Below are 25,341 nucleotides of genomic sequence, written 5' to 3' on the forward strand. Positions count from 1 at the left end.
CACCCAAGACTTTCACCCACTATTGCACTTGTGTATATGGTTGTGTGACAATAAAAAGTGATTTGATTTGATTTGATTTGTTACGCCAGTAGAGAAGGCTTTGCTGGCCCTGAGAAATCGCCACTGCAATTAAGGAACCATGTATTGGACAGTTATTTGATTTTGCAATCATGAAAATCATGGCATCACAACATGCTTTGAATGCCTTTAAGATCATTAATTGATTGTATCAGTAAGATGTTTGTTTTCTTCTAAACAGCAGTCTAACTATATGTTGCAGTGGATGGTAGAGAAGCTTCCAGAAGCTGAGGAGAGTGTTCTGGACTCACAGCGGTTGGTTACATTTTTTTTCGCAATTGATTCAGCTCAAGAGCAAATGAAGAAAACATTCTGTGTAGCTTACAAACGGGTAAACCACAAAGGAATAACTATATTAATTAAAATGAAATATACATAAAAATACTTTATATTGACTGCAGAAACTAAATAAAATAAATGAAACTCTGTAACATGGCATCCTCCTGAATTACTGTGTGGCATTTCCTGAAAAAAAAAAAAATGAAAACATACACTTGCATCACAAATATTAAATATATCTATGCAAAATCTATATTATGCAGTTTGATTGGTTTGTAAAAATCTAATGCAGGAACTACGAAGCCAGCACAATTTCTCAAGAGTAAGAAAAGTCACCAGTCTTCTGTGACCCTATTCCAGATGGAGCAAGCCTTCCTTTTCAAGTAGGCATATCTGCAGGCCGGAGACCTCCAAATGGGGACAGAATCTCCAAAGGAGGGTGGGGTTATGCCAATGGGGCATGGTTACTCCAAAAGGGGGTTGCACCCTTGATCAATTTCACAATGGCTACATCTATTAAGGGACCATATTATTAAAGAGAAAATATATCAGCAATTAAAAATAAATTACACAAAATTAATACAATCTTAATCCCACCGCTGGTGAGTTGATGGTGGGTTGATGGTGAACTAGCTGGTGAGTTGATGCCTCAATTAAGTTCTATGGTACATAAAATGGATTAATGATAATAATGATAGTAAGTTCTATGGTACATAAAATGGATTAATGATAATAATGATAGTAAGTTCTATGGTACATAAATAGAAACTATTTCTATAATAGATAAATAATGCCTGAGTATTAATTAATATACTATTCTACAATTATTTATAGATTGATGTCATTTATATATACTATAATGTTCTATATGCTATACTTTATTTCATTTATGTAAAATTTGCATATAATTGTTATTGTTATTGCTATTGTTATTATTGTTATTGTTAATGGGGGTGGTAGTGGTGGTAGTATTGATATTTATATTATTACAGAACAATTTGTCCTCCCTCTCTCTCCCCTCCCTTATAAAATCCAATTCCAAAAACATTATACAGTTGTGCTCAAAAGTTTGCATACCCTGGCAGAAATTGTGAAATTTTGGCATTGATTTTGAAAATATGACTGATCATGCAAAAAACAAAAACGTCTTTTATTTAAGGGTAGCGATCATATGAAGGCATTTATTATCACATAGTTGTTTGGCTCCTTTTTAAATCATAATGATAACAGAAATCACACAAATGGCCCTGAACAAAAGTTTACATACCCTTGAATGTTTAGCCTTGTTACAGACACACAAGGTGACACACACAGGTTTAAATGGCAATTAAAGGTTAATTTCCCACACCTGTGGCTTTTTAAATTGCAATTAGTGTCTGTGTATAAATAGTCAATGTGTTTGTTAGCTCTCACATGGATGCACTGAGCAGGCTAGATACTGAGCCATGGGGAGCAGAAAAGAACTGTCAAAAGACCTGCGTAACAAAGTAATGGAACATTATAAAGATGGAAAAGGATATAAAAAGATATCCAAAGACTTGAAAATGCCAGTCAGTATTGTTCAATCACATACTAAGAAGTGGAAAATTCAGGGATCTCTTGATACCAAGCCAAGATCAGGTAGACCAAGAAAGATTTCAGCCACAACTGCCAGAAGAATTGTTCGGGATACAAAGAAAAACCAACAGGAAACCTCAGGAGAAATACAGGCTGCTCTGGAAAAAGATGGTATGGTTGTTTCAAGGAGCACAATACGACGAAACTTGAACAAAACTGAGCTGCATGGCCGAGCTGTCAGAAAGAAGCCTTTACTCCACCAATGCCACAAAAAAGCCCAGTTACAATATGCCCAACAACACCTTGACACACCTCACAGCTTCTGGCACACTGTAATTTGGAGTGACGAGACCAAAATAGAGCTTTATGGTCACTACCATAAGTGCTATGTTTGGAGAGGGGTCAACAAGGCCTATATTGAAAAGAATACCATCCCCACTGTGAAGCATGGTGGTGGCTCACTGATGTTTTGGGTGTGTGTGAGCTCTAAAGTCACGAGGAATCTTGTGAAAATTGATGGCAAGATGAATGCAGCATGTTATCAGAAAATACTGGCATACAATTTGCGTTCTTCTGCACGAAAGCTGCGCATGGGATGCTCTTGGACTTTCAAGCACGACAATGACCCTAAGCACAAGGCCAAGTTGACCCTCCAGTGGTTACAGCAGAAAAAGGTGAAGGTTCTGGAGTGGCCATCACAGTCTCCTGACCTTATTATCATCAGACCACTCTGGGGAGATCTCAAACCTGCGGTTCATGCAAGAGGACCAAAGACTTTGCATGACCTGGAGGCATTTTACCAAGACAAATTTACATTTACATTTATTCATTTGGCAGACGCTTTTATCCAAAGTGACTTATAAAAGAGGAAATCATAAGCGAATCATCTTAAGGAGACAGTGGTATGAAAAGTGCCATATTACAAAGTTTCACTAGCATCAGAATAGTATTCAAAACAGAATAAAGTGCAACAGTGTTTTTAGTCGTTTTTTGAAGACAGAGAGTGAGTCAGCTTCATGGGCAGCTATACCACCTGCAAGAATTGGGGGCCTCATAGACAACTATTACAAAAGACTGCACGCTGTCATTGATGCTAAAGGGGGCAATACACGGTATTAAGAACTAAGGATATACAGACTTTTGAACAGGGGTCATTTCCTTTTTTTCTTTGTTGCCATGTTTTGTTTTATGATTGGGCCATTCTGTTTATAAACTGTCTGGGTCTGGTGGCTGTTCTAGTGCTGTCGGTAGGTGCGATTGGCACATCTTGTCGGCATGGGCATTACCGGTTCAGTTTTTGGTTCGCCTGGCCCCTCCCTTTGCCGCCTCTGCCGGTGGTCCCTTCTCTCATTTAGTGTCGGAGTGCTATCTGGGCTGGATGTGGTGTCTCTGGCTGGGGAGCTAACTGGTGCACACCACGGTTCCAGCCACAGATTACAATCTAAAAAAGGGCAATCAAACAATGATTTTTGGTTATCTGTCAGGTCACAACCAGACCAGGTGAGCTTGGTTTGGGGTGCCTGTTGTGGTACCCCAGCATCCTTTGTGGAGGAAGACACAGCGGAGCACAGAGGTTTAACCCATGGTACGGGGGTTGGGTTTTGCCGGCAGCGGGTAAGGGGGGCCAGGTGGATCGGAGGTGGGGTTGGTGTCTGTGTCGGGGAGGTCTGTTGGTTGTGCTCACCGGCAGTGGTGGAGTGGCTCCCAGACCTAGAGAGTTGTGTATATCTGGAGTCATTTTATTGACTGGTCTAAAATCTCATAAAGCTGAGATGATAATATTATTATTATTATTACTACTACTACTACTACTGCTACTGCTACTACTACTTCTACTACTGTTATTATTATTGTTATTATTATTACTACTGCTACTACTACTACTGCTATTACTACTACTACTATTATTGTTATTGTTATTATTATTATTATTGTTATTACTACTACTACTACAACTATTATTATTATTACTATGATTGTTTCAAATTGTCTTGATATCTATTTATCACTCAGTGAGTTTATATCTCTATCTTTTTTTCTCTCACCACAACATCACCAGAAAAATGTAATTAATAATAATGATTACTATTATATCACACTAAATTAACCTATTGCTTAAACTTATCACTGTAGCTGTATACACTACTATATCTATTGTATATACAGGTGCATCTCAATAAATTAGAATGTCGTGGAAAAGTTCATTTATTTCAGTAATTCAACTCAAATTGTGAAACTCGTGTATTAAATTCAATGCATAAAGACTGAAGTAGTTTAAGTCTTTGGTTCTTTTAATTGTGATGATTTTGGCTCACATTTAACAAAAACCCACCAATTCACTATCTCAAAAAATTAGAATGCATCATAAGACCAATAAAAAAAAACATTTTTAGTGAATTGTTGGCCTTCTGGAAAGTATGTTCATTTACTGTATATGTACTTGTAACAGGTGTTATATTTATTTATTAATTTCACACAAAATCTCTCTTTTTGTTATTATCATTTGTTATATTTATATAATTATTTTGTATTCTGGAAATTCTTTTAATATTGATTTCTTTTATTTGAGATGTCATGTTTCTATGGTTATATGGTACTTTTTCAGTATTGTTAAAAATGGCGCGTGGCTCCTTTAAGACTTATGTTCCGGTTCCGGTTGCTCTCCTTCAGTTCGCGGTAAGCGCGACTGAAGAGAGGTTAGTTGTGCTGAAGCTCCGTCTAAAAAGTTTGATATGGGTTTTTTTTATTGTAATAAGACATGTAATTTTGTTCTTAAATTCACTTTAATCTTATTCAAACATGTATGAAGTTTGTGTGAATGATATGGAGCATGTATTTTTGGAGAGAGTTCATTAAGCGTGAGTGTGCAAGCTCTGTGGCTAAAATAATGCTTTTCACGGACAGGCTGGTGTTCCAGTTGTGAGAGAAGGCCACAGATTGATTAATTTGTTTCTTTATTCATGCAGGTATGTTCTCTTTCATGCTTCTGATAATATTGTTTTGAATTTATGTAAAATGCTTTATTTTATTTAGTTTTATTTTTCTATTTTTTTATGAAATATGTTGAACACAATTGATTTTGATTTACATGAAAAGTGTAAAATGTGTTCAGTTCGCGGTAAGCGCGACTGAAGAGAGGCTGGTGTTCCAGTTGTGAGAGAAGGCCACAGATTGATTAATTTGTTTCTTTATTCATGCAGAATAAAATCTGGCCAGAGTAATTCCTGTTGCCCGGTCTTGTTCATTTATCCACACAACGCAGAGCTAAACGAAGGCCGGTCACATACTCAATACTTGGTAGGGGCTACAGAGTACTGTATATGTACTCAATACTTGGTAGGGGCTCCTTTTGCTTTAATTACTGCCTCAATTCGGCGTGGCATGGAGGTGATCAGTTTGTGGCACTGCTGAGGTGGTATGGAAGCCCAGGTTTCTTTGTCAGTGGCCTTCAGCTCATCTGCATTTTTTGGTCTCTTGTTTCTCATTTTCCTCTTGACAATACCCCATAGATTCTCTATGGGGTTCAGGTCTGGTGAGTTTGCTGGCCAGTCAAGCACACCAACACCATGGTCATTTAACCAACTTTTGGTGCTTTTGGCAGTGTGGGCAGGTGCCAAATCCTGCTGGAAAATGAAATCAGCATCTTTAAAAAGCTGGTCAGCAGAAGGAAGCATGAAGTGCTCCAAAATTTCTTGGTAAACGGGTGCAGTGACTTTGGTTTTCAAAAAACACAATGGACCAACACCAGCAGATGACATTGCACCCCAAATCATCACAGACTGTGGAAACTTAACACTGGACTGCAACTTGGGCTATGAGCTTCTCCACCCTTCCTCCAGACTCTAGGACCTTGGTTTCCAAATGAAATACAAAACTTGCTCTCATCTGAAAAGAGGACTTTGGACCACTGGGCAACAGTCCAGTTCTTCTTCTCCTTAGCCCAGGTAAGACGCCTCTGACGTTGTCTGTGGTTCAGGAGTGGCTTAACAAGAGGAATACGACAACTGTAGCCAAATTCCTTGACATGTCTGTGTGTGGTGGCTCTTGATGCCTTGACCCCAGCCTCAGTCCATTCCTTGTGAAGTTCACCCAAATTCTTGAATCGATTTTGCTTGACAATCATAAGGCTGCGGTTCTCTCGGTTGGTTGTGCATCTTTTTCTTCCACACTTTTTCCTTCCACTCAACTTTCTGTTAACATGCTTGGATACAGCACTCTGTGAACAGCCAGCTTCTTTGGCAATGAATGTTTGTGGCTTACCCTCCTTGTGAAGGGTGTCAATGATTGTCTTCTGGACAACTGTCAGATCAGCAGTCTTCCCCATGATTGTGTAGCCTAGTGAACCAAACTGAGAGACCATTTTGAAGGCTCAGGAAACCTTTGCAGGTGTTTTGAGTTGATTAGCTGATTGGCATGTCACCATATTCTAATTTTTTGAGATAGTGAATTGGTGGGTTTTTGTTAAATGTGAGCCAAAATCATCACAATTAAAAGAACCAAAGACTTAAACTACTTCAGTCTGTGTGCACTGAATTTATTTAATACACGAGTTTCACAATTTGAGTTGAATTACTGAAATAAATGAACTTTTCCACGACATTCTAATTTATTGAGATGCACCTGTGTATATATATATATATATATATATATATGTATAATTTTTTTTTTCTTATATGTGTGTGTGTATATATGTGTCATTGGTCTCTTACTTTGTATAAGCTGCTATGTCTTGTTAATTTGTGTTTTGTTCAAGAAAAAAAAAAAGGAAAAAAAGGGGGTTGCGCCAACTCCAGAAGGGGGCGTCACTTCCACTCATGGTTAAGGTCAGGGAAAGGGTTAGGTTAGTGGCTCCCTATATCTTCAATGGCGATTTGGAGCTCACGCCCCTTTTTGGAGCAATGCCTGCATTACCCTTCTCTTCCTTTTCGGCAAAAGGGCGAGTCGAGACTCGAGGGCGTATAGTGACCGCCAGGGGGAACTCGTGACAACCCTTCTGAAACCTAAAAAGAAATGAAACCTAAAATTAAAATGAGACAAATGGGACCTCCTCTACAGTGTCGTTCACGGAAAGCAAGTTCACATCAAATGCTCTATTTTAACTGCACAAGTTACGGAAATCGAGTGCATGGTTCGAAATAGTTCAAGGTATGCTAAAAATTTAACACCTTACAATATCACTAGATAAAGTAAGACCAAAATATATGAAGTAATCGAAAAACAATTTCAAACGTTGCTACGAGGCGGAAATGTAAGCACTCCTGACTGTTCTGATTGAGTTATGATTGTTGGCAACGTTGACAACTTTAACAAGCAACTATTTAAAGTATTTTATTTATTTTTTCTTCCTGTTAATATATATATGTGTGTGTGTGTGTGTGTGTGTGTGTGTGTGTTTCAGATTCTTGCAACGGATGTTGACCAAAAGTATTGTCGTACTCAAAATCTTCTTTTTTCTCAAGCCTCACTTGAAACTAAAGAAAACTCATCAAGATCTGTCGATAACCCATTAATGATGGAAACAAGAAATTAAGGTAATTTTAACCCTTTTTTAAAATGACATTATTTAATAACATTTAAACAGCCTAAATATAATGTCACTGATTAAGGGCCGTCACCAACCACTTTTAAAATTACACTGCTTTGCTTAATCAAGAAATAAATAAATAATCTTAAGATTTGTCACTTTAGATATTTACTGATGTAGCTATCACCTTATTCAGCCCAGCCTTTTTAGCACTCAGCGTTTCCGTGTTTTGTCTCTGAACTACCAGTTTGTATTGAAGTTACTGAGAAGAGTCGATCAAAATGGATTAGGTGTGGGAGGACAGAAAGTATTTTTCACCAAGAGTTGATGGTGTGAGTCTACAGCACCCCTTTAATATGTGAAAATGCTCATGAGGTGTTTTGCTGTCACTTCAAATGTTTGTTTTTCTGACACTCAGAGGTAAATTGGACCTGACAGATCACATTCAGACAGCCATGACACACTGCACTTTTTCATGATACAAGCGTTAAATTGTTATATGTGTAATTCTGTTTAATTTTTTTTAGGTTTCAACTTGTTAATAATATGTGTTAGAGTGACAGCTCGTAACAGTGACAGCTCATATTATTTCACATAAAAGTTATATAACATTAAAACGTTTGTACTTTTTAAAATTAATTTGTCACCCCACATTTTTAAAAGGCTAAAATGTAATTAAAAGTGTTGTAAACAGAATATAAAATAAAACGTACACTTTCACATCAACTCATAATTTTTGTCTAAATGAAGGCCTTTGACCTCAAATGAAATGTTCATATCTTTTACGTGTTATTTTCTTTGGAGATACCAACTGTAGAATTGAAAATAAAAGGAATATTTTGAAAGACATTGTTCCTGCCAATTTAAGGGTTTAATTAATGAAAGGAATCATAATATGTTTTATAGATTTATGCTGGCAGGTCCAAGGGTTAGAGTTAGGCTCTGCAAGGCTGGTGGGATTTAATTAATTTATTTTTATAATCCAAATTTTTGTTTCTTAATGAAAAAGTATGTAGGATTATTTTAAAATTAAACTACATATTTATGCATTTATTAATCAATAGGCCTATATTATTTATTTATTTTTCTATTTCATTTTATGTATTGTGGGAACACTACAAAATTTGTTTACATGTCTCCCTCAACTTCCATTTTAGTTTTATGTGTCAAATAGACCCCAGTTATCCTCGCTGTTTCTTTGAATTGTGGTTTTATTTTTCCCGGAGAGGGCAGAGGAACATACAAGAAAATAAAAAGTTAAAAAGCTCTCCACACACAAGGTTAGTATGAAAGACCCAGCATGCTGTTTTCCGTTCCGAAATCATCAAGATTAATGCAGATTTCACGTAACAGTCATCTTATGCTATGGCTGTTTGATCATTTGAATTATACATCTTAATTTAGTCATGTGGCTACTTCAATGTCTTGTCTTTAATAATCCACTATAATACAGTTATTATCATTGCAATGTACAATGAAAAGAACTGATAAATTGAACTGATATAACAATAATTCATTATCAAATCAATATCAATACCTGGATTGGAAAGGCCCTCAGATGAAAGGTGATTATAGAAGTTGAGTCAGTAGCTGAAACTAGGGATAACATTTTTCACTATTAAAAGTTTATTTTTTGGTGCTCACTGATACCATTATTTTTAGTAATGCTGTAAAAAGGTACAGTGCTGAGACATTATTGCTTTGAGGACTGCATGGTACAGTATGTTTAAATTAGAAACAAACTGTCCGAATATACCACACTGTCCACACTGGAAAAGGCTACAGCAAAAGCCAAAGCAGAAATTGACCAGTTGTTAAATGTCTCACTTAACATCGCTGTGACCGGAAAGACAGGACCTGGGAAATCCTCCATTGTAAATGTACTTAGAGGTCTAGGAGATGATGATGATGGAGCAGCGCCCACTGGAGTCATAGAAACTACAAGAAGGCCACCATGTATGAGCACCCTGCAATGCCAAATGTGAAAATCTGGGATCTGCCTGGAATAGGAAGTCCAAACTTTAAAGCAAATAAAGATGTCAAATTCAACACCTATGATTTCTTCATCATCCTTAGCTCAGAGAGGTTCCAGCAGAATAACATCATGCTGGCTAAAGAAATAACGAATGAGAAGAAAAACTTTTACTTTGTTTGTTCCAAGATTGACAATGACATCTCTGCAGAGCAAAGGAAAAAAGGATTTGATGAGCAGAAAGTTATTTCCAAAATAAGAGAGGACTGTGAGAAAAACTTGAAAGAGCTGGGAAACCCAAAGTTTTCTTGATATCAGCTTTTGACTTTTTGAGAAATATGATTTTGAAAAGCTTCAAAACACACTGGAAGAAGAGCTTCCGGAGAGAGATCTGCTCTTTTACATGCTTGGCCAGTGTGCTCAGCTGAATCTCTCGAGAAGAAGATCAAGTTCTTTTAAATGATTGATCTGGGCTGCAGCTCTTGCCTCTGCTGGTATAGCATTGGTCCCTGTGCCAGGCCTATCAGCAGCATGTGATGCAGGGATTGTGTTGCTTTTCTTCACAAGGTGCTACTATGCATTCGGATTGGATGATGGATCACTGACAAGGCTTTCAGAAAAAGTAAACAAGCCATTGCAGAAATATCTGGGCAAATCAAAGATTGCTGCTGCCATCCAAGACAAAACAATTGCCAGATTACAAGTCTCTGCATCACTCACAGCACTGGCCACCCTTGAATATCTTGCGAGTCTCTTTCCAGGTGTGGGCGGTGTTGCTGCTGCTGGACTGTCCTTTGCCACTACTCTTTAACTCTTGAGAGAAGGATTAAATGAACTAGCAAATACTGCTTGAGAAATCAGAAAAGAAGCTGGACTGGACCCAATGTTCAGTAACTCCTAGCTGGTTATGCCTCTGTCATGGGCTAAATAGTCATAGGGTGTTGTTTTTTAGATTGTGTGCTGACGTTGAAGTTATGTCATGTTGAGTATCAGACTGTATACAGGAATATTTGATCACTTTAAACATTTTATTTTGTTGTTTTGATTCTTGCATTTGTATTCATTTTCATTGCTAAGAAATCCAGAATTGTATCTCAATCTCACATAATAATGTTTACTATTGCAAATAACCATGTTTAATGTCAGATACTTATTAAAATAAAAAAGTGTGTTTTATATTTTTGTTGCTTTTTGTGATAAATATTTGTAGATACTATACTATACAACTATACTATACTCCCAATATTTAAATTTTTCCTGAACATACTTCCTAACTAATGTTCATGACCAATTAAAGAAGTCATCATGACTTAGTGTTGAACTGTACTTGATCATTTTACTTAAGGAGTGTGATGATTTATACCTTCTCAAAGGTTTTATGTATGTCTTTTGCAGTGAAGAATTTAATCAGGCATAATGACAGAAGATTCTTCTGCTGACATGGATTTCTCTGGAGCTTTGCAGAGACTGGGAAAACTTGACCCAATTGAAGCTGTTGCAAAGGCTAAAGAACAACTTGAAACTCTTGACAGTGTGACTGTAAATATTGCGGTTACTGGGGAAACAGGAGCGGGCAAGTCTGCCTTTGTTAATGCTTTTCGAGGTCTGGATGATGATGATGAAAATTCTGCTCCAACTGGAATAACTGAAACAACAATGGAGGTTACCATGTACACCCATCCCACAAAGTCAAATGTGAGACTATGGGACCTGCCAGGGATTGGTATGCCAAATCTCAATGCAAACAAATACCTCAAAGAAGTCAAATTTGAGACTTACGATTTATTTATTATCATTTCATCAGAGCGGTTCAAGGAAAATGATATCTTTCTAGCCAAAGAGATTAAAAAAAAGCAGAAGTGTTTTTATTTTGTCCGGACCAAGATTGATAATGACATTCACTCAGCTGCAAAGAACAAAAATTTCAATGAGCAGCAGGTACTTTGTGCAATTAGAGAGGACTGCCAGAGAAACTTGAAGGACGTTGGAAATCCCAAGGTGTTTTTGATATCCTCTTTTGACTTGGGAAAATATGACTTCCAAAACCTGGTAGATACCTTAGAGTTAGACCTTTCAGAACACAAGAGATTTGCTCTGGTTCAGTCTTTGCCTGTGTGCTCTCTGGCCATGCTAGAGAAGAAAAAGGAGTCTATAGAGAAGTTTATTTGGCTTGCAGCATTGGCCTCAGGCTTTGCTACCTATATCCCAGTCCCATTTGTGTCAGTGGCTTTTGACAAGGCAGTACTGGTGACCTTCCTTATAAGCTGCCATTACACTTTGGGATTGAATGAGAATTCACTCATCAAACTGTCAGAGAGGGTAAACAAGCCTGTCTCACAGCTGAAATCAGCAATAAAGTCTCCTTTTGCATTAGCTGTTGCAAACATACTGGGGGTTCCAACTTGTACATCTAAAGCAAAACCATTAAAAAGCTTAGACGAACTGCTTGACAGTAAACGTCTTGTGGAAGGGCTTCATGATGCTGCGGCAGCCTTCAAAACTGCATACACTGCATTAAGCGGAGGTCTAAATGAAATGATAGATGATATGAAAGAAGTTCTCCATGTGGCAGGATTGCAATAATAAAAGCAAGCTGGTACAGCAAAGAGATGATTACCAAAACCAAGAATTAGCTAATCAGAACTGAGTTTATTGTCTGAGTTTATAGAGCATACGTTTGCACATATGAGGAATTTGCATTGGTGAGACAACAAATCTACTCAATTAAGAAAACGGGTTGGAAAGAGAAAGTTATATTAAATAGTGTCCAGTAGTGTTCTTTATATCTCTGCGTGGTGCATGGTAAATTAAATTGAATAGATAATATATAGCATATTAACAATAAGAAAATTGGTATTATGACAACTTTACTGTCCACTGGAATTAGCCTTTGTGATAGTTTGAATTTTATGTCTAATTATTTTATTGTACAATCCTTGGAGTAATAACATCACCGAATGTTTAACTTGATTTACAATGAATACAAAGACTACAGTCTAAGAGACAGGATACTACTGTATATACTTTCTATGTATTTTCAAATGCATTTTAATTTATGATATAAATGTATTTAAATGTATTTGTTTTATAATATGGTTAATGATATTAGACTTGGTGACTTGGTAAACATGGGTGTGAGCATGAGAAGCCCTTGTAAAAAATAAATATTAAACTTTAAAAACAAAAATAAAAAGCGTATCCCACCTTTGTTTCACCAAAAGCAACAAAGTCAAGATTAAGCACAGGAGTGACTCAAAATGACTCATACAGACTTGAAAGCATGTCCTTAGAAATAGGCCCAAACCTTTTGTTCATGAGCTGACATTTTGTCAGTTTTATCATCACATTTACTGTATAATGTATGAAGCAGCTGATTGAAATATAAGGTGTGTCTAAAATATTGAGGTGTCACAGTAATATAGCCCAATTCTTATAACTGACACTTGGTATGTTGTCATAAAGTATTTATTTGTGTGCTGTTACCCATGACAACATGTTGCGTGTGATGGGACATAACCCAAAAACTGCACATACTGTATGATTTTTTTAAATCTAAATGTTTTTGTCTAAGTACTATGTTATAGTGTAACACACCTACTGCCCCTGACCAACATTTAGTAATTATAATAATAATGAATTTGTAATAGTCTTAAAGCAGGTAAGACATGTTGTTTTATTTGTTTAATCATACTTTTAATTATTTTAGACATTTTACTGTTTCGTTGAAAATCTGGAGTCAGGCATATGTTTTATGTATTTATTAGAGACCATTTTGGACCTCCTGTGATAGTAATTAAAGCCCTGTATGTTTGAACCAGAAATGTAGAACTTCAACTTAAAAAATGTGTTGTTTTGCAATTATTTTGATGTATTTTTCCTTCTGGAAAATCAACACAAATTAGTTTATATTATCCTATTTTTGGATTAAATACTTTATAAATGAAAACTACTTCCTCTTTAATAATTTTCTCTTTATTTGTAACTTGACAAACATAGTCAAAGTAAAAACAAACAAACACTCAATTTGGTTTTAAATCAACCTTATCATAATGCTAAATTTCACATTATGCCATGTTTCAGTCAGATATGTTGTTGACCAATATTATTATTATTATTATTATTATTAATAAACTTTCCTCAAGAAACAACATCTCAAAGCAATGCAACAAGAAAATAATACACAATACAAGTAAAAAAATCCACAAAAAAAATCAACGAAAATAAACACATAATTAGGCTCTTCATCATTTAAGTCATCTTTATAGAGAATACATACATATATATATATATATATATATATAAGACTTGTTCGAAAGGCAAACATGGCTGTTTTGTTTTCCCCTAATATCAAACAGTGTTGAACAGAATTTTAGTAAGGGTGATGATGTGTAGTTTAAACCCCCTTTTCAGGTACATGACAGTGTTGTAGCTGTTGTCCTCGACAGTGGTGGTTTCAGTAGTTCGTATGTTAATGTAATCTTGTGTAGAAGCAGTAAACGTATTTGGCTTGCTGTCCGTAAACTGGAGGGCTTGGAGCTCGAGACTCGACTTGAGTCCCCCCGGACTTTACTTATTTAGATAATGAATCTAGAGAATAGGTGGAGGTGGGATGTTGTCACAGGAAGCAGGTAAACAGTGGCTTATATACTCCTGCTCATGGGCTGTGATTTGTCAGATTAAAATTAACATGCTCCTCCCGAACCTCTGTTAATTAACTCCATTAGAATCCAGGTAGGCACTTTAAGGTAAAAACAAAACTCAGTATAATTCAAATGGGTCACGTAAGTGTTTTGGTCTGCGCTGCGATATCGAGAGAAACCAGTTTGAGTAGCGCGATCCTGCTTTGCGCTCTGCTGTCACTGGAGCACAAATATCAGGAAGCCTGCTGGACTTGTGTGCACTTGCAAGCTCCAAAGAGAGAGCGCATAACACCCAATTAAAACAGATGTGTGTGAGAAGATGAGAAGCATACTTAGCTTATGAAGAGTTTAACGCAATATGAATGTCATAGAATTTGTCAAATTTTCAATGCCGGATAAACCATATCCATGTTTCTTCAGTTCTCACAGACTTACCTGAAGCCCTACCCACTGATACATATGCACATGCTGCGCACGTGGATATTTACACAGACATGTGGATTATCGTCACCAGGATATCATTATATTGCCCATCCCTAGTACACCATGATACTGACAGTTTAATCTGTAAGTGAACTCATTATAGAATGTCCTAATTTACATTGTAATATTTAACCGTAACAACCCAAAACAGTGCAATATAACTTGAAAACCATATGACTCAGAGATAATGTTGCTAATTAGTGCACAAAAACAGGTTTTGACAAAAAAAGCCTCTGTCATAAATACGGTCATCTCCCCATATCTACAGTATGTTTGATTTTTACATTTTGATTGCTTAATTGTAGAGAAACTGTCAATATTTAGCTATGACAAACTAGTTTTGCAGTCTTGAGGGGAGGATTTGTGCCTCCGTGGACTAAAGGACAGAGGCCAGAAATCAAACAACACACCAACCACATGCCATTAACATCAGTTTATACTTTAATATTCTATTTGTCCACATTTGTATTACATGAACTGCTATTTTATTCATCAACAAGAGTTCTGAGTGCAGTTTGCTAATCGTGGTTCATAGACAGATTCACAATCTACACAGATATAAGACACCCAATATACAGTACACAGAGATATTGCACTATTATAGATTATTTGCTGATCCCCTTCACACTTTATTTCACACCAGTTTTAAAGAGGAGCTTTAAACCAAAATAGCTGTAAGTAAAACAATTTGAAAAGTCTGATGGTATGTGCAATAGAAAAAGAATCATTTGAAATCTGACATGTTTCTGTGTTATTGTTTGTCCCTGACTATTTTTGCAATATAATATGCAAAAGCATTTGTCCTGATAATGTTGAGGTCACTGGACAGTGCACTCTCCAAACCAACAAAATCAAATCCACTTCTGTCTAGGCTGTTGATGAGAAAAATTTGCAGTTCATCCAGGTTTGCCATCTGAAGCTCTTGGGTATATTGTGCCCGTAGTCCATCAAGCATCTCAGTCTCGGCACAGCACAAATCTCTTTGAGCCTTTAGCTGACAGTCTACTTTTGTCTGGACCAAGAGGAAATGCTTCCTTAATTCATTCACAGCTTTGGCTAATTTTATATGCCGTGCTTTTTGCCAGTCTGATACAATGATGATGTAGAAGTCGTTATAATCCAAAACTTGTTTCATTTCATACATTGAGTAATCCATCACTGCCTCTATGCCTGATATGTCCCAGAACCGGACGTCTGGGTATCCAAGACTCATTGTCGGGTTGCTGAAGGATGTTGCTGCTTCACCACATGCCTCATGTTGCAGCCCATTTAAGGCATTTACCAAAGTGGATACTCCAGACCCTGTCTCTCCCAAAATGGCAACATCGAGCTGAAAGTGATTCAGAGCCTCTAGTACAACTTTGACTTTCACAGCTCCAAAGCCTTTGCGTTTATACATATTTTGTAACGTTGTGATGTCATCAGCTTGCATTTTTCCAGTCTGTTGGATGTGATGCATAACATGCCTAATACAAACAAGAAATTACCCATAATTAGTCTCTTCCAGACAATTACTATTTCCAAGTTAAAGTGCTGTTTTGAACATGCATTTAGTTAGGATACATACTTACCTTGCTGTCATCCAACTTCCATGCAACAACTTGTCCAGAAGACTTGAAAATACCTCTGCCCTAAGTTGAGGAACCTCATTCTTAAGAGTGTTAATGAGCTTTTGCATCTCATAATTTATTGTGTCATGGGCTGAAACTAGGAACACCTGGGTGTCCAAGTGCTTTTCCTTCAGATATTTCTCGCAGTCTTGTCTTATGTGATTCAATGCACTTATTTCAGAGAAGTGCGGTTTCTTTTTCTGGGTGCGCATATCATTGTCAATTTTTGTTCTGATAACATAAAATGGCTTCTTTTGTCGCAGAATTTCATCAATCAAAAGCATGTTGTTTTCTCTGACTCTCTCTGACATCACGACCATAAACATGTCATATGAGTCAAAGTTCATTGTCTTTACATAAGTCTTGGATGCAAAGGTAGGGGTGCCCATCCCTGGAAGATCCCACAGCCTGACCTGTGGGTGATTTGGAAGCTGATACATAGTTGGTTGCATTGTGGTTTCTACAACTCCTGTTGGAGCTGCCCCTGCATCATCAGGACACAGTCCTAGGAATGCATTGATAAGGGTAGACTTTCCTGCGCCAGACTCTCCAGTCACAGCAATATCTATCTTAAAATGGCCAAACACCTCCAAAAGTGTTGTAAGCTGATGGGGAATTTCTTCAGGGCTTTCAGAAGCAAACAAATCCTTGATTTTGTTGACATGGTCTTCTTGAATTTTTTCTGGCATATACAATCTAAAGAAAACATTATATTCTGCATGTTAATATTTTATATTATTTAAAAAATATATCTCATTTCCACATTTGGAGTGCTTGGCTTCCGGTGGTTGTGGATCCATTAAACTAAGATGAACAAGGGGCCAAACAGAACGCATGCATTCAAACAGAATGCATTTTTATGTCAATGATATCTGTGCTGTTTTTCAACTGTTTTTCTATGTAAACGTGCTGAGCGCTGCATTTTTTAGACGCAGAGTCAAGTTAAGAACTTCGACTTTTAAAAACGCATCTCGAGACACCTGCTTTCTGTTATATTCGTTGCTTTGTTTAACGCAACTTTTTTAACGCAAGATTGCTTTTGGTCTGAACGGCCCCTTAAAGGGATAGTTCACCCAAAAATGAAAATTCATTCATTGTTTACTCACCCCTGTGATGATATAACCCCATATGACTTTCTTTCATTTTCTTAACAAAAAGGGAGAAATATGTAAAAAAAAGAAAATTGTGCTCAGTGAGGTCATACAATGGTGACCACCTCTTCAAACTTCAAAAGGACACAAAAGTATAATGTAGAAGTCTAATAAATTATTGTATGTGAATGATGTCTTGTCCTGAAGGCATACGATAAGGTTTGGTGAGAAACAAACTAATTGAGAAATGTATTATTTAGTAAAAAACTCTTGACCAACCATTGATCTCCTGTGTGCGTCTGCAACAGTTCAGCCGCTAGCAAGATGGACTATTCAAGCGAGAAACCGCTTTGTTTCGCTTCAAACGGACCAGCAGCAATATTAACAACAGAAAACACAACACAGCTGCACACAAACCAGAGGACAGAACTTCTAAAACATGTCTGAAGAGTTTTAAGTCGAAGAATATATGCATTTCTATGCCAAGCCTTATTAATTTGAACCGGAGTACTCGGAAATCAAAGAGAGAGATGGAAGAGATTGAGAAAGACACACATACACACCCAGATGCTACAGTCTGAGAGTACAGCAGATCACAGATTTTTGAAGGTTCTGAATGTTTTACTTACCAAAAGTTAACAGGAAGAACCAGAGAGAAAGGCGAAGGGCGCCAGTACGTGTCACATCTTCCATGCCGAACCGGTTTGTGTGTGACAGACCTCAGCCTGAAGAGAGCGAGACCTCAGCGAAACAGTCAGTAGGTGTAACATTATCAGACAAAATCAAGTAGTTTTTAGCCAGGTCATGAGATGCTGGTTTCAATATAACGTTATAACAGATTTTGGTGCCAGTTCATAGCAGACGGGGCTGCACGGCGCAATGCTGCGAATGGAAACCAAGCAATTGACAGAATGTCCCATCGCTCTTCGTGGCTGCTTCGGACCAAAACTTATTAACATAGGAAATACTGAAAAGATACATTTACACTTGTCGTTTGGCATCTGGTTAGGACATGGTGTGACTGTGGCTGCCTTTAGGCTCTTCTATGTCTGTTTGATTTCTGAGTACTCTGGTTAAAATAAATAAGGCTGGGCATGGAACTGCATCTATTCTTTGACTTAAAAATCTTCAGACATGTTTTGGAAGTTCTGTTCTCTCGTTTGTGTGCAGCTGTGTTGTGTGAATGGCCCATCTCGCGAGTGGGGGCTGCGTGCAAGGAGCTCTAAAGCTTACGCTGCATCCGAAACTGCGTACTGTTACAGTATGTACTGCATTTGATGAAGGACTCACTTATCTGCCTGCAAAACAGTACTTTCTTTTAGGTATGCATGCGAGTAGTATGAATAGATTTTGTACATACTTCATGTGGGGACATGGGCATTGTCTCGTGACCCGAATATATGACGAAAGAACAACAACCGCGAAAACCATCTGTTCTGGTTTTGTTAAACAAGCACCATTTAAGCACAAAGAACAATTATCTTGGTATATATTGCACTTACAGCTGAAAAGAGGCATCCACCTCACGATTCACCGCCATTCCTTTAATTCCATTTTTTTAAACATGATGTAGCTTCAGCTCCCGAGGGATTATGGGATCGTTATGTGTCCAGTCGATCAGCACTTCAAAATCTTGCCGGAAATAGTAGGGTCATCTGGGTATTTCTCGCTTTCTGCTCCATGAATACTGTGGTTTTGGACATACTACTCCATTGGCATACTGTTTTTGGCATACTATATAGTAGAGAAGTATGGATATTCAAACGCAGTGTTAGAGATGGGAAGTCTGATCCATTTCTACGAACCAGTTCTTTCGGATAGATCGTTTCCATGAACTGGTTCAAAAATTCAGTGGTTCTCTAGCATGTAATTCTAACATCCCGGAGTCATGGTTTTCACACTCAAACATTTAAATAAAGCCATATGTGAATGCATATTGCTGATTATTACCTTTTATTCAATTAAGTTATAATAATAATGCCGTTTATTGTCATCAGTGTTTCATTCTGTCATCCTGCATGTCGAATACGTCTGACAAATATTGATTACATCATGGATAATATCCTACATTAAAGTTTTGCACCTAAAGCACCCAATTCATACAATAATGCACAAACATGAATATGTTTTATGTGTCTAAAGTATATAAATAGAATATACTAGTCTTAATCAACTCACCAGAAACCATGATTCAGCTTTAAAATATAATCTGCAAGCACAATAAACAATAGTACAGTTCATTTACATCTCTCGACTGAAAAGTTTTTGCATGTTTCAGTTTAAATGTTATTTAATAAAACTAGTCATAAGCATATTTCCAGTAAGTTTTGTTTGTCATTAAAGAAACTTACAGTTCGCCCCAGGCTCACTCATGTCCTCAGTACACATGCTAATAGGATCAGCAGCTCACTCATCAGACTCCTTGTGAGTCGGTAATCCTCTGCAAACTTCGACAGTTCGTGGGACAGGCTCTTTCGGTTCTTTTTGAGTCAGACACGACCAAAGAGATGACTTTTGATTCTGCCTGTAGGTTTGATTCCTTCATATTGAACGGGTGGCATAATGTTGATTACTACAAACATTTACTTTTCTTTAAAAAAAGCAAAAATCTGGGTTTCAAAGAGGCCCTTACAATGGAAGTGAATGGGGACAGTGAAAGTGGCCAATTTTTGGAGGGTTTAAACACAGAAATGTGAAGCTTATAATTTTATTAAAAGCAATTTCATTAATTCTTCTGTTAAAACTTGTGTATTATTTTAGTTGTTTAAACTGTCATTTTTAAAGTCGTTTTAGGATTTGTTGACATTACATCGTCATGGTAACGAAGCTGTAAAATTGGCTATAACTTTACACAGAAAAGGTTTGTAAGCTATTTTTATCACACTAAAATCACGTTAACACACTTGTGGTTATACTTTTGAAAAAGTATTTTAACTTTAAAAAATTGGCCTCTATTCACTTTCATTGTAAGTGCATCACTGGAACCTCGATTTTTGCTTTTTGTAAAGAAGAGGAGGAACGAGTCTAAATTAATTTTTGTGGCAATCAACATTATGCCACAAATGCTTTTGATTGAGTGTAACTTGAACCCGGAATATTCCTTTAACGAAATTCAGTTTCTTGAAAATATCCATAACAGTTAGCCTAGCTACACAATTCATTAAGTCTTATTCAAATATTCAAATATAACAAGAAAACTAATATGTTATTAATAATTTGTAATAGTAACATAATGGAGTAAAAATGCCTACTTAAGTCTCAAGATCTTCATTTGCAAATATTTGTAAATAATTCAAAAATAACACAGAAATAAACATCTGTAGGTTTATAAATGCTTTATACGGCTACTGCCATTAAAGGTGCTGTAAGCGATTTTTTCATGGAAAGGTATGCAAAAAATAATCCTACTCCCTGAAAGATATCACTAAAATAACTGCCCTGAGATATCACACCGATCACTGTGACAGTTAGAATCTCTGTAAATAGTCAAATAAAAAGTGTCCGCGGACTGCGTACATAATCATTCTGTAAGCACTTTCTGCATGTCAATCATTTTGGGCATTCTCATAGTGTTATCGTTGCAGTGAATAATTGAGGCTTAATGCCATATTCTGATTTATAATTTGTCAATTGAGGGTGCTATTTTGCTACTGTTGTGATCGACAACTGTGGGAACATGCTTTGTGAGGGTTTCAACGGTATCGGTGCGGTGTTTTGAAAAGAGGGGGCGTAGCGAAATCAACGGCTCAGTCTCGTGGAAGATAGAATGGCTAAAACCACTCACAGCACCTTTAACATCTCAACACATAGCAAGTAGGGCTGCAACTAACGATTATTTTGAAAATCGACTAATCTAACAATTATTACGATTATTCGACTATTCGGTCGATTATTGCAACGAATCATTAGCACTTAGCCGACTATTCAGCTTGTGCCTCGACTTAAAAGTTGCATTAAACGTGTTTACTAACAATAAAGAGGACAAAATCATCATTAAAAAACCTCTAAATAACATTCACTGAATTTCAAGGAAAAAAACATAATTTATTTTATTAAGTTTAATTCAGTAAAAAATTCATTGCAAAAAAAATCCTATTGTAATCATGAGCTTTTGTCTTGTTCTCCATTTAAATTATCTCAAAATCCTTAAAACAAAATACATTTACTTGAGAAGCAACATATAATATATTTAGACTTGCTTTCAAAGAATGTATCTTGAAGAATATACTTCTACCAGTGCAGTAAAGAAAAAATATACTCATATACAAGATATATTCTCTAAAAGCAAGTCTAAATATCTTATATGTTGCTTCTCAGGTAAATGTATCTTGTTTTAAGTATTTTCACTACTTAAGTACTTTATGTTCACTTCGATCCATCTTTTACTCACAAAAACAAACTCTCTCTTCTTAATAGAGCTGCTTATTGCCGATTTTCTTCACAATAAGATACACACCATGAAACATACAGTATATTATGATTCAATACGTCGCAAGCCATCACGTTATAATCTAGCTGCATCAAACGCTCATGAGGGATGAGTGTCCCCGCGCCAGAGTGTGCATCATCATGTGCATGCAAGTTTTGTTTAAGTGGAATGCCAGATCCGGCTCTGCTTTATTTCATGATGACAGTACTTCTGTATTTACTTTTGTGTTTTTGCATTATAATTCCCTCATACTTTGTGATCTACATCACCTGAAGCTGTTTGGAAAGAGTGCATCTGAACTGTGAGCTGTGTAATTCTTCCTCTCGTGCACCATCATTAGTTTCATATGATCTCATGTTATGTTAAATGACATCAAATGACTATTCGACAATGGAAATTTTTGTCGACAATTTTTTATTGTAATTATTTTATTATTTATATATTTTTTTTATCGATAAAGTCGACTAATTGTTTAGCCCTAATAGCAAGTACTTGGTAATCCTCTGCAAACTTTGACAGTCAGTGGGACTGGCGAATTCGGTTCTTTTTGAGTCGGACAGTTCAACGTGCTGCATAGCCAGTACATTTACTTCAGATGTGCATCTTGCGTCATCAACCCGGAACTAAAGTTTGATTCAGTTCAATGTTGTGAACCGCGCTGCATCCGAATATCCATACTTCTCTACTATATAGTATGCCAAAAACAGCATGCCAATGGAGTAGTATGTCCGAATCCACAATATTCATGAAGCAGTAACCTACTATTTCCGGCAAGATTTTTAAGTGCGAATCGCAGTTTCAGACGCAAGCACCGGTGTCATTACCAAATGAGTCCGCCCGTGAAAATAGGTCCGCATCTGATATAATAGCGATTCCTAGCGATTCGATTGGCTCACAGGACTTTTAATGGGTACAATATTCACTGTCTGACAAAAAATTCAACAAAATCCTTTTATGATGTTTGTCAATATAACTTTGTAAAAATGACATTAAATGAATTTTAGATCATATGTTACACTTAATAGTATATTACCACAGCTATAGATTGTAAAATTAAACATTTCTTGTTCTGTTTGTTTTCAGTTAGCTTACATTTGGCAATATGTGCCACAGAATTAGCCTACTGAACCAAAATATTACAAAATATTTCACATATTTACACACCTTACAATCGTACATGCGCAAACAATAATTTATTAGACTTCTGAATTATACTTTTGTGTCCTTTTGAAGCTTGAAGAGGTGTTCACCATAAACAGCCATTGAAAGATATCACTGAGCACAACATTTGTTTCACAATTTCTGTCTTTTTGTTGAGAAAAAGAATGAAAGTAATTTGGGTTATAATGACACGGGTGAGTAAACAATGACTGAATTTTCATTTTTGGGTGAACTATCCCTTTAAGCTTATGTGCTTGAACGAAACACTTCTGAATTTTAAAAATGGACCGGTGTACCATTAAAATTCAGAGACGTCACTATTATGTAGGGTGGATTAGGGTTATGTGGGACACTGACTAATGTGGGATACCTAAGCTCCAGTGCATTTATCTCTTCTTTTACAACATTAAAGTGAACATGATTGGTGTTGAATCCAAGCAGGGGTGTCAAGCGATTGAAATCACGTGACTTTGCGGAAGTGATGTCATAAATGTGGGCTGGAAAATCGTCAAACAAGAAGTACCCCTTGTGAAGTCCACTCAAAGGTCAATGACTTAGGCTGTGTCTTGTTTGGAAGGCTGCATGCTAGCTAGGATGCGTCCTTTGAAGGCTGCAGTATACCGAGTGTCCTCCTTTAAACAAGCATCGTTTAAACGAGATGGCCTTCATAGGACAAACGGAAACGTAACGTAACATGGTTGCTATGACAGCACGCCACTCTTTAACAAGCGCGAGCGCTTTGAGTGAGAAGGGAACAAAGTCCCTTTATAAGGGAATGTATGAGGTACATTTTAGGAGAGTTATAAAGATGTAAAAATAGATTTTACAGGTGTACTTTTAGTCTAATACTTTATTTTAATTATATATTAATATGATTATACATATTATGTACTCTGCACCCATCTACTAAGGTACTTCAACTTGGGAATTAACATTCCTTGTTTGAACATCATGGCTGTGTCTCGTCTGGAAGGCTGCGTCCTCCAGAGGTCGTATTTCTCGGCCGCATACGTCATCGAGGCTGTCTCGTTTCAGAAAAGTAAGTAGGACACTTCGAATGCAGTCTTCGAATGCGACCTTCTTTCACGGGAATTCGGAGGATGCTTGAGGTGTATCCTTCGTGGGCACTCACAGCCCACAATTCTTTGCTTCAACGGAAATGTCTAAAAAAACAGCATGTTTTGACTAATGTGGGACAGTAATATATACTACGTAATTCAATTGAGAAAATATGCATTACGAAAGTTAAATGCCATACATGTATTTTTGTAAAATTTTTGGTCTTATAATGCAGCAATATTATTTGTTTTAAGATCAGGATTAAAAACCTTGTCATGATTTGCCAGTTAGCTAGTTTACGGTTTAGCTACCTAGATAGCTAAGTCAAAGAAACAGTTTTTAGTCACACTGATATCAAATATAACATGGCACTTTTTTTTTAATTCCGTGCATAGAACAAATTAATTTTCTTATCCATCTATAATTTGATTCCTAAATGCAATGTATTACAGATTACAATGGCGTCCCAGATTCCAGCGCGAGCTGTTCCAGATAAGAAAATACACAAATTCTTAAACGATTTGGCACGAGTAACTCTAATATATGTGCCATTTTCACTTTGAGTACAATATCTGAAAATTGTCTTCTGATTTAATAAGGGAACATCATGGGGATTACATAATGATATAAGGTGTTGATATGTTGTTTTGGTTTCATATGGAAATGTACACAAGTCAGAATTGCTAAAAGTGTCCCACATTACCCTAATCCACCCTACAACGTAGAAACAATAACATTAAATAAAGAAATGTGTTTATTGCTATGACGTGTTTTTGAAGAGTCGAGATGTTGTCTATCAGACCAGGAAAGTGAGTCAATAACCGATTTTAATCACAACAACGTTGACATATAGATAACGATTCACTTTTTAACATCTATTTTTACATTTTTGGCAGTAATTTCGAATGGCGTTGCCAAGTAATGTTATCACAAAACAGTCCACTTACCTATCCATTGCGCTGTCTTTTCTGCCAGCTCTGTTTCAATGAAATGTCAGTGAAAGTGAAAGTAGCCTTCCCCAGCAGGCACCTTGATATCAGTTTGACGTCAAATATTAGTCAAGACTTGATCAAGATGCTGTAACATCATTTTAAATTCAGTTTTGACGGCAATACCTTCCAGTGGTAATTGGGTGAAAATAGAAAGTTAATCCCACACTGAAATTGGTTTAATGTATATATAGGCCAATATGTTTGACGTTCAATTTACATCAAATCAATGTGTGATTTTAGACGTCAAATTGATGTCACATAGACATCACACTGACATCATGATTAGTATGTTTAATTAGGATTGATATACATTTATGGCGTAATATTTATGCATTAACAACTTTACCATACATTATTAAATTGTTATTCATACACTTCAAGGAAAACACCATTTGAGAAATACATTAAATACAACAGCCTACAAATAAATGTAATTACACGCATTTATTTTCTTTCTTTTAAAACA

The 25,341-nt window shown here is 36.6% G+C and overlaps 2 protein-coding genes and 1 pseudogene across 6 annotated transcripts; 2 read left to right on the top strand and 1 right to left on the bottom strand.

Annotated features, from left to right (window-relative positions):
• Positions 1-271: 271 nt before the first annotated feature.
• On the top strand, positions 272-10,586 carry LOC127454563 (T-cell-specific guanine nucleotide triphosphate-binding protein 2-like; annotated as a pseudogene).
• On the top strand, positions 4,351-13,285 carry LOC127453565 (interferon-inducible GTPase 5-like). Of its 3 annotated transcripts, none has more exons than XM_051720012.1 (3): positions 4,351-4,880; positions 7,313-7,445; positions 10,806-13,284. In XM_051720012.1, the coding sequence occupies exon 3, from the start codon at positions 10,827-10,829 to the stop codon at positions 11,991-11,993; it is 1,167 nt and encodes a 388-aa protein (XP_051575972.1). In that variant the 5' UTR covers positions 4,351-4,880; positions 7,313-7,445; positions 10,806-10,826; the 3' UTR covers positions 11,994-13,284. The 3 variants fall into 3 exon arrangements, with proteins under 3 accessions (XP_051575972.1, XP_051575973.1, XP_051575971.1); XM_051720013.1 differs by lacking the exon at positions 4,351-4,880 and adding an exon at positions 7,039-7,059; XM_051720011.1 differs by lacking the exon at positions 4,351-4,880 and adding an exon at positions 7,686-8,718 and having other exon boundaries at positions 10,806-13,285.
• A 1,671-nt stretch (positions 13,286-14,956) lies between these two features.
• On the bottom strand, positions 14,957-24,873 carry irgq1 (immunity-related GTPase family, q1). 3 transcript variants are annotated; one of them, XM_051720009.1, is made up of 3 exons: positions 24,831-24,873; positions 16,105-16,839; positions 14,957-15,999 (listed from the first exon to the last, which is right to left on the bottom strand). In XM_051720009.1, exons 1-3 carry the CDS (start codon positions 24,836-24,838, stop codon positions 15,285-15,287), a joined length of 1,458 nt encoding a protein of 485 aa, XP_051575969.1. In that variant the 5' UTR covers positions 24,839-24,873; the 3' UTR covers positions 14,957-15,284. The 3 variants fall into 3 exon arrangements, with proteins under 3 accessions (XP_051575969.1, XP_051575968.1, XP_051575970.1); XM_051720008.1 differs by lacking the exon at positions 24,831-24,873 and adding an exon at positions 18,737-19,743; XM_051720010.1 differs by lacking the exon at positions 24,831-24,873 and adding an exon at positions 17,864-18,707.
• Between the last annotated feature and the right edge of the window lie 468 nt (positions 24,874-25,341).

This window comes from Myxocyprinus asiaticus, chromosome 16, assembly GCF_019703515.2.
Source record: "Myxocyprinus asiaticus isolate MX2 ecotype Aquarium Trade chromosome 16, UBuf_Myxa_2, whole genome shotgun sequence".
NCBI lineage: Eukaryota > Metazoa > Chordata > Actinopteri > Cypriniformes > Catostomidae > Myxocyprinus > Myxocyprinus asiaticus.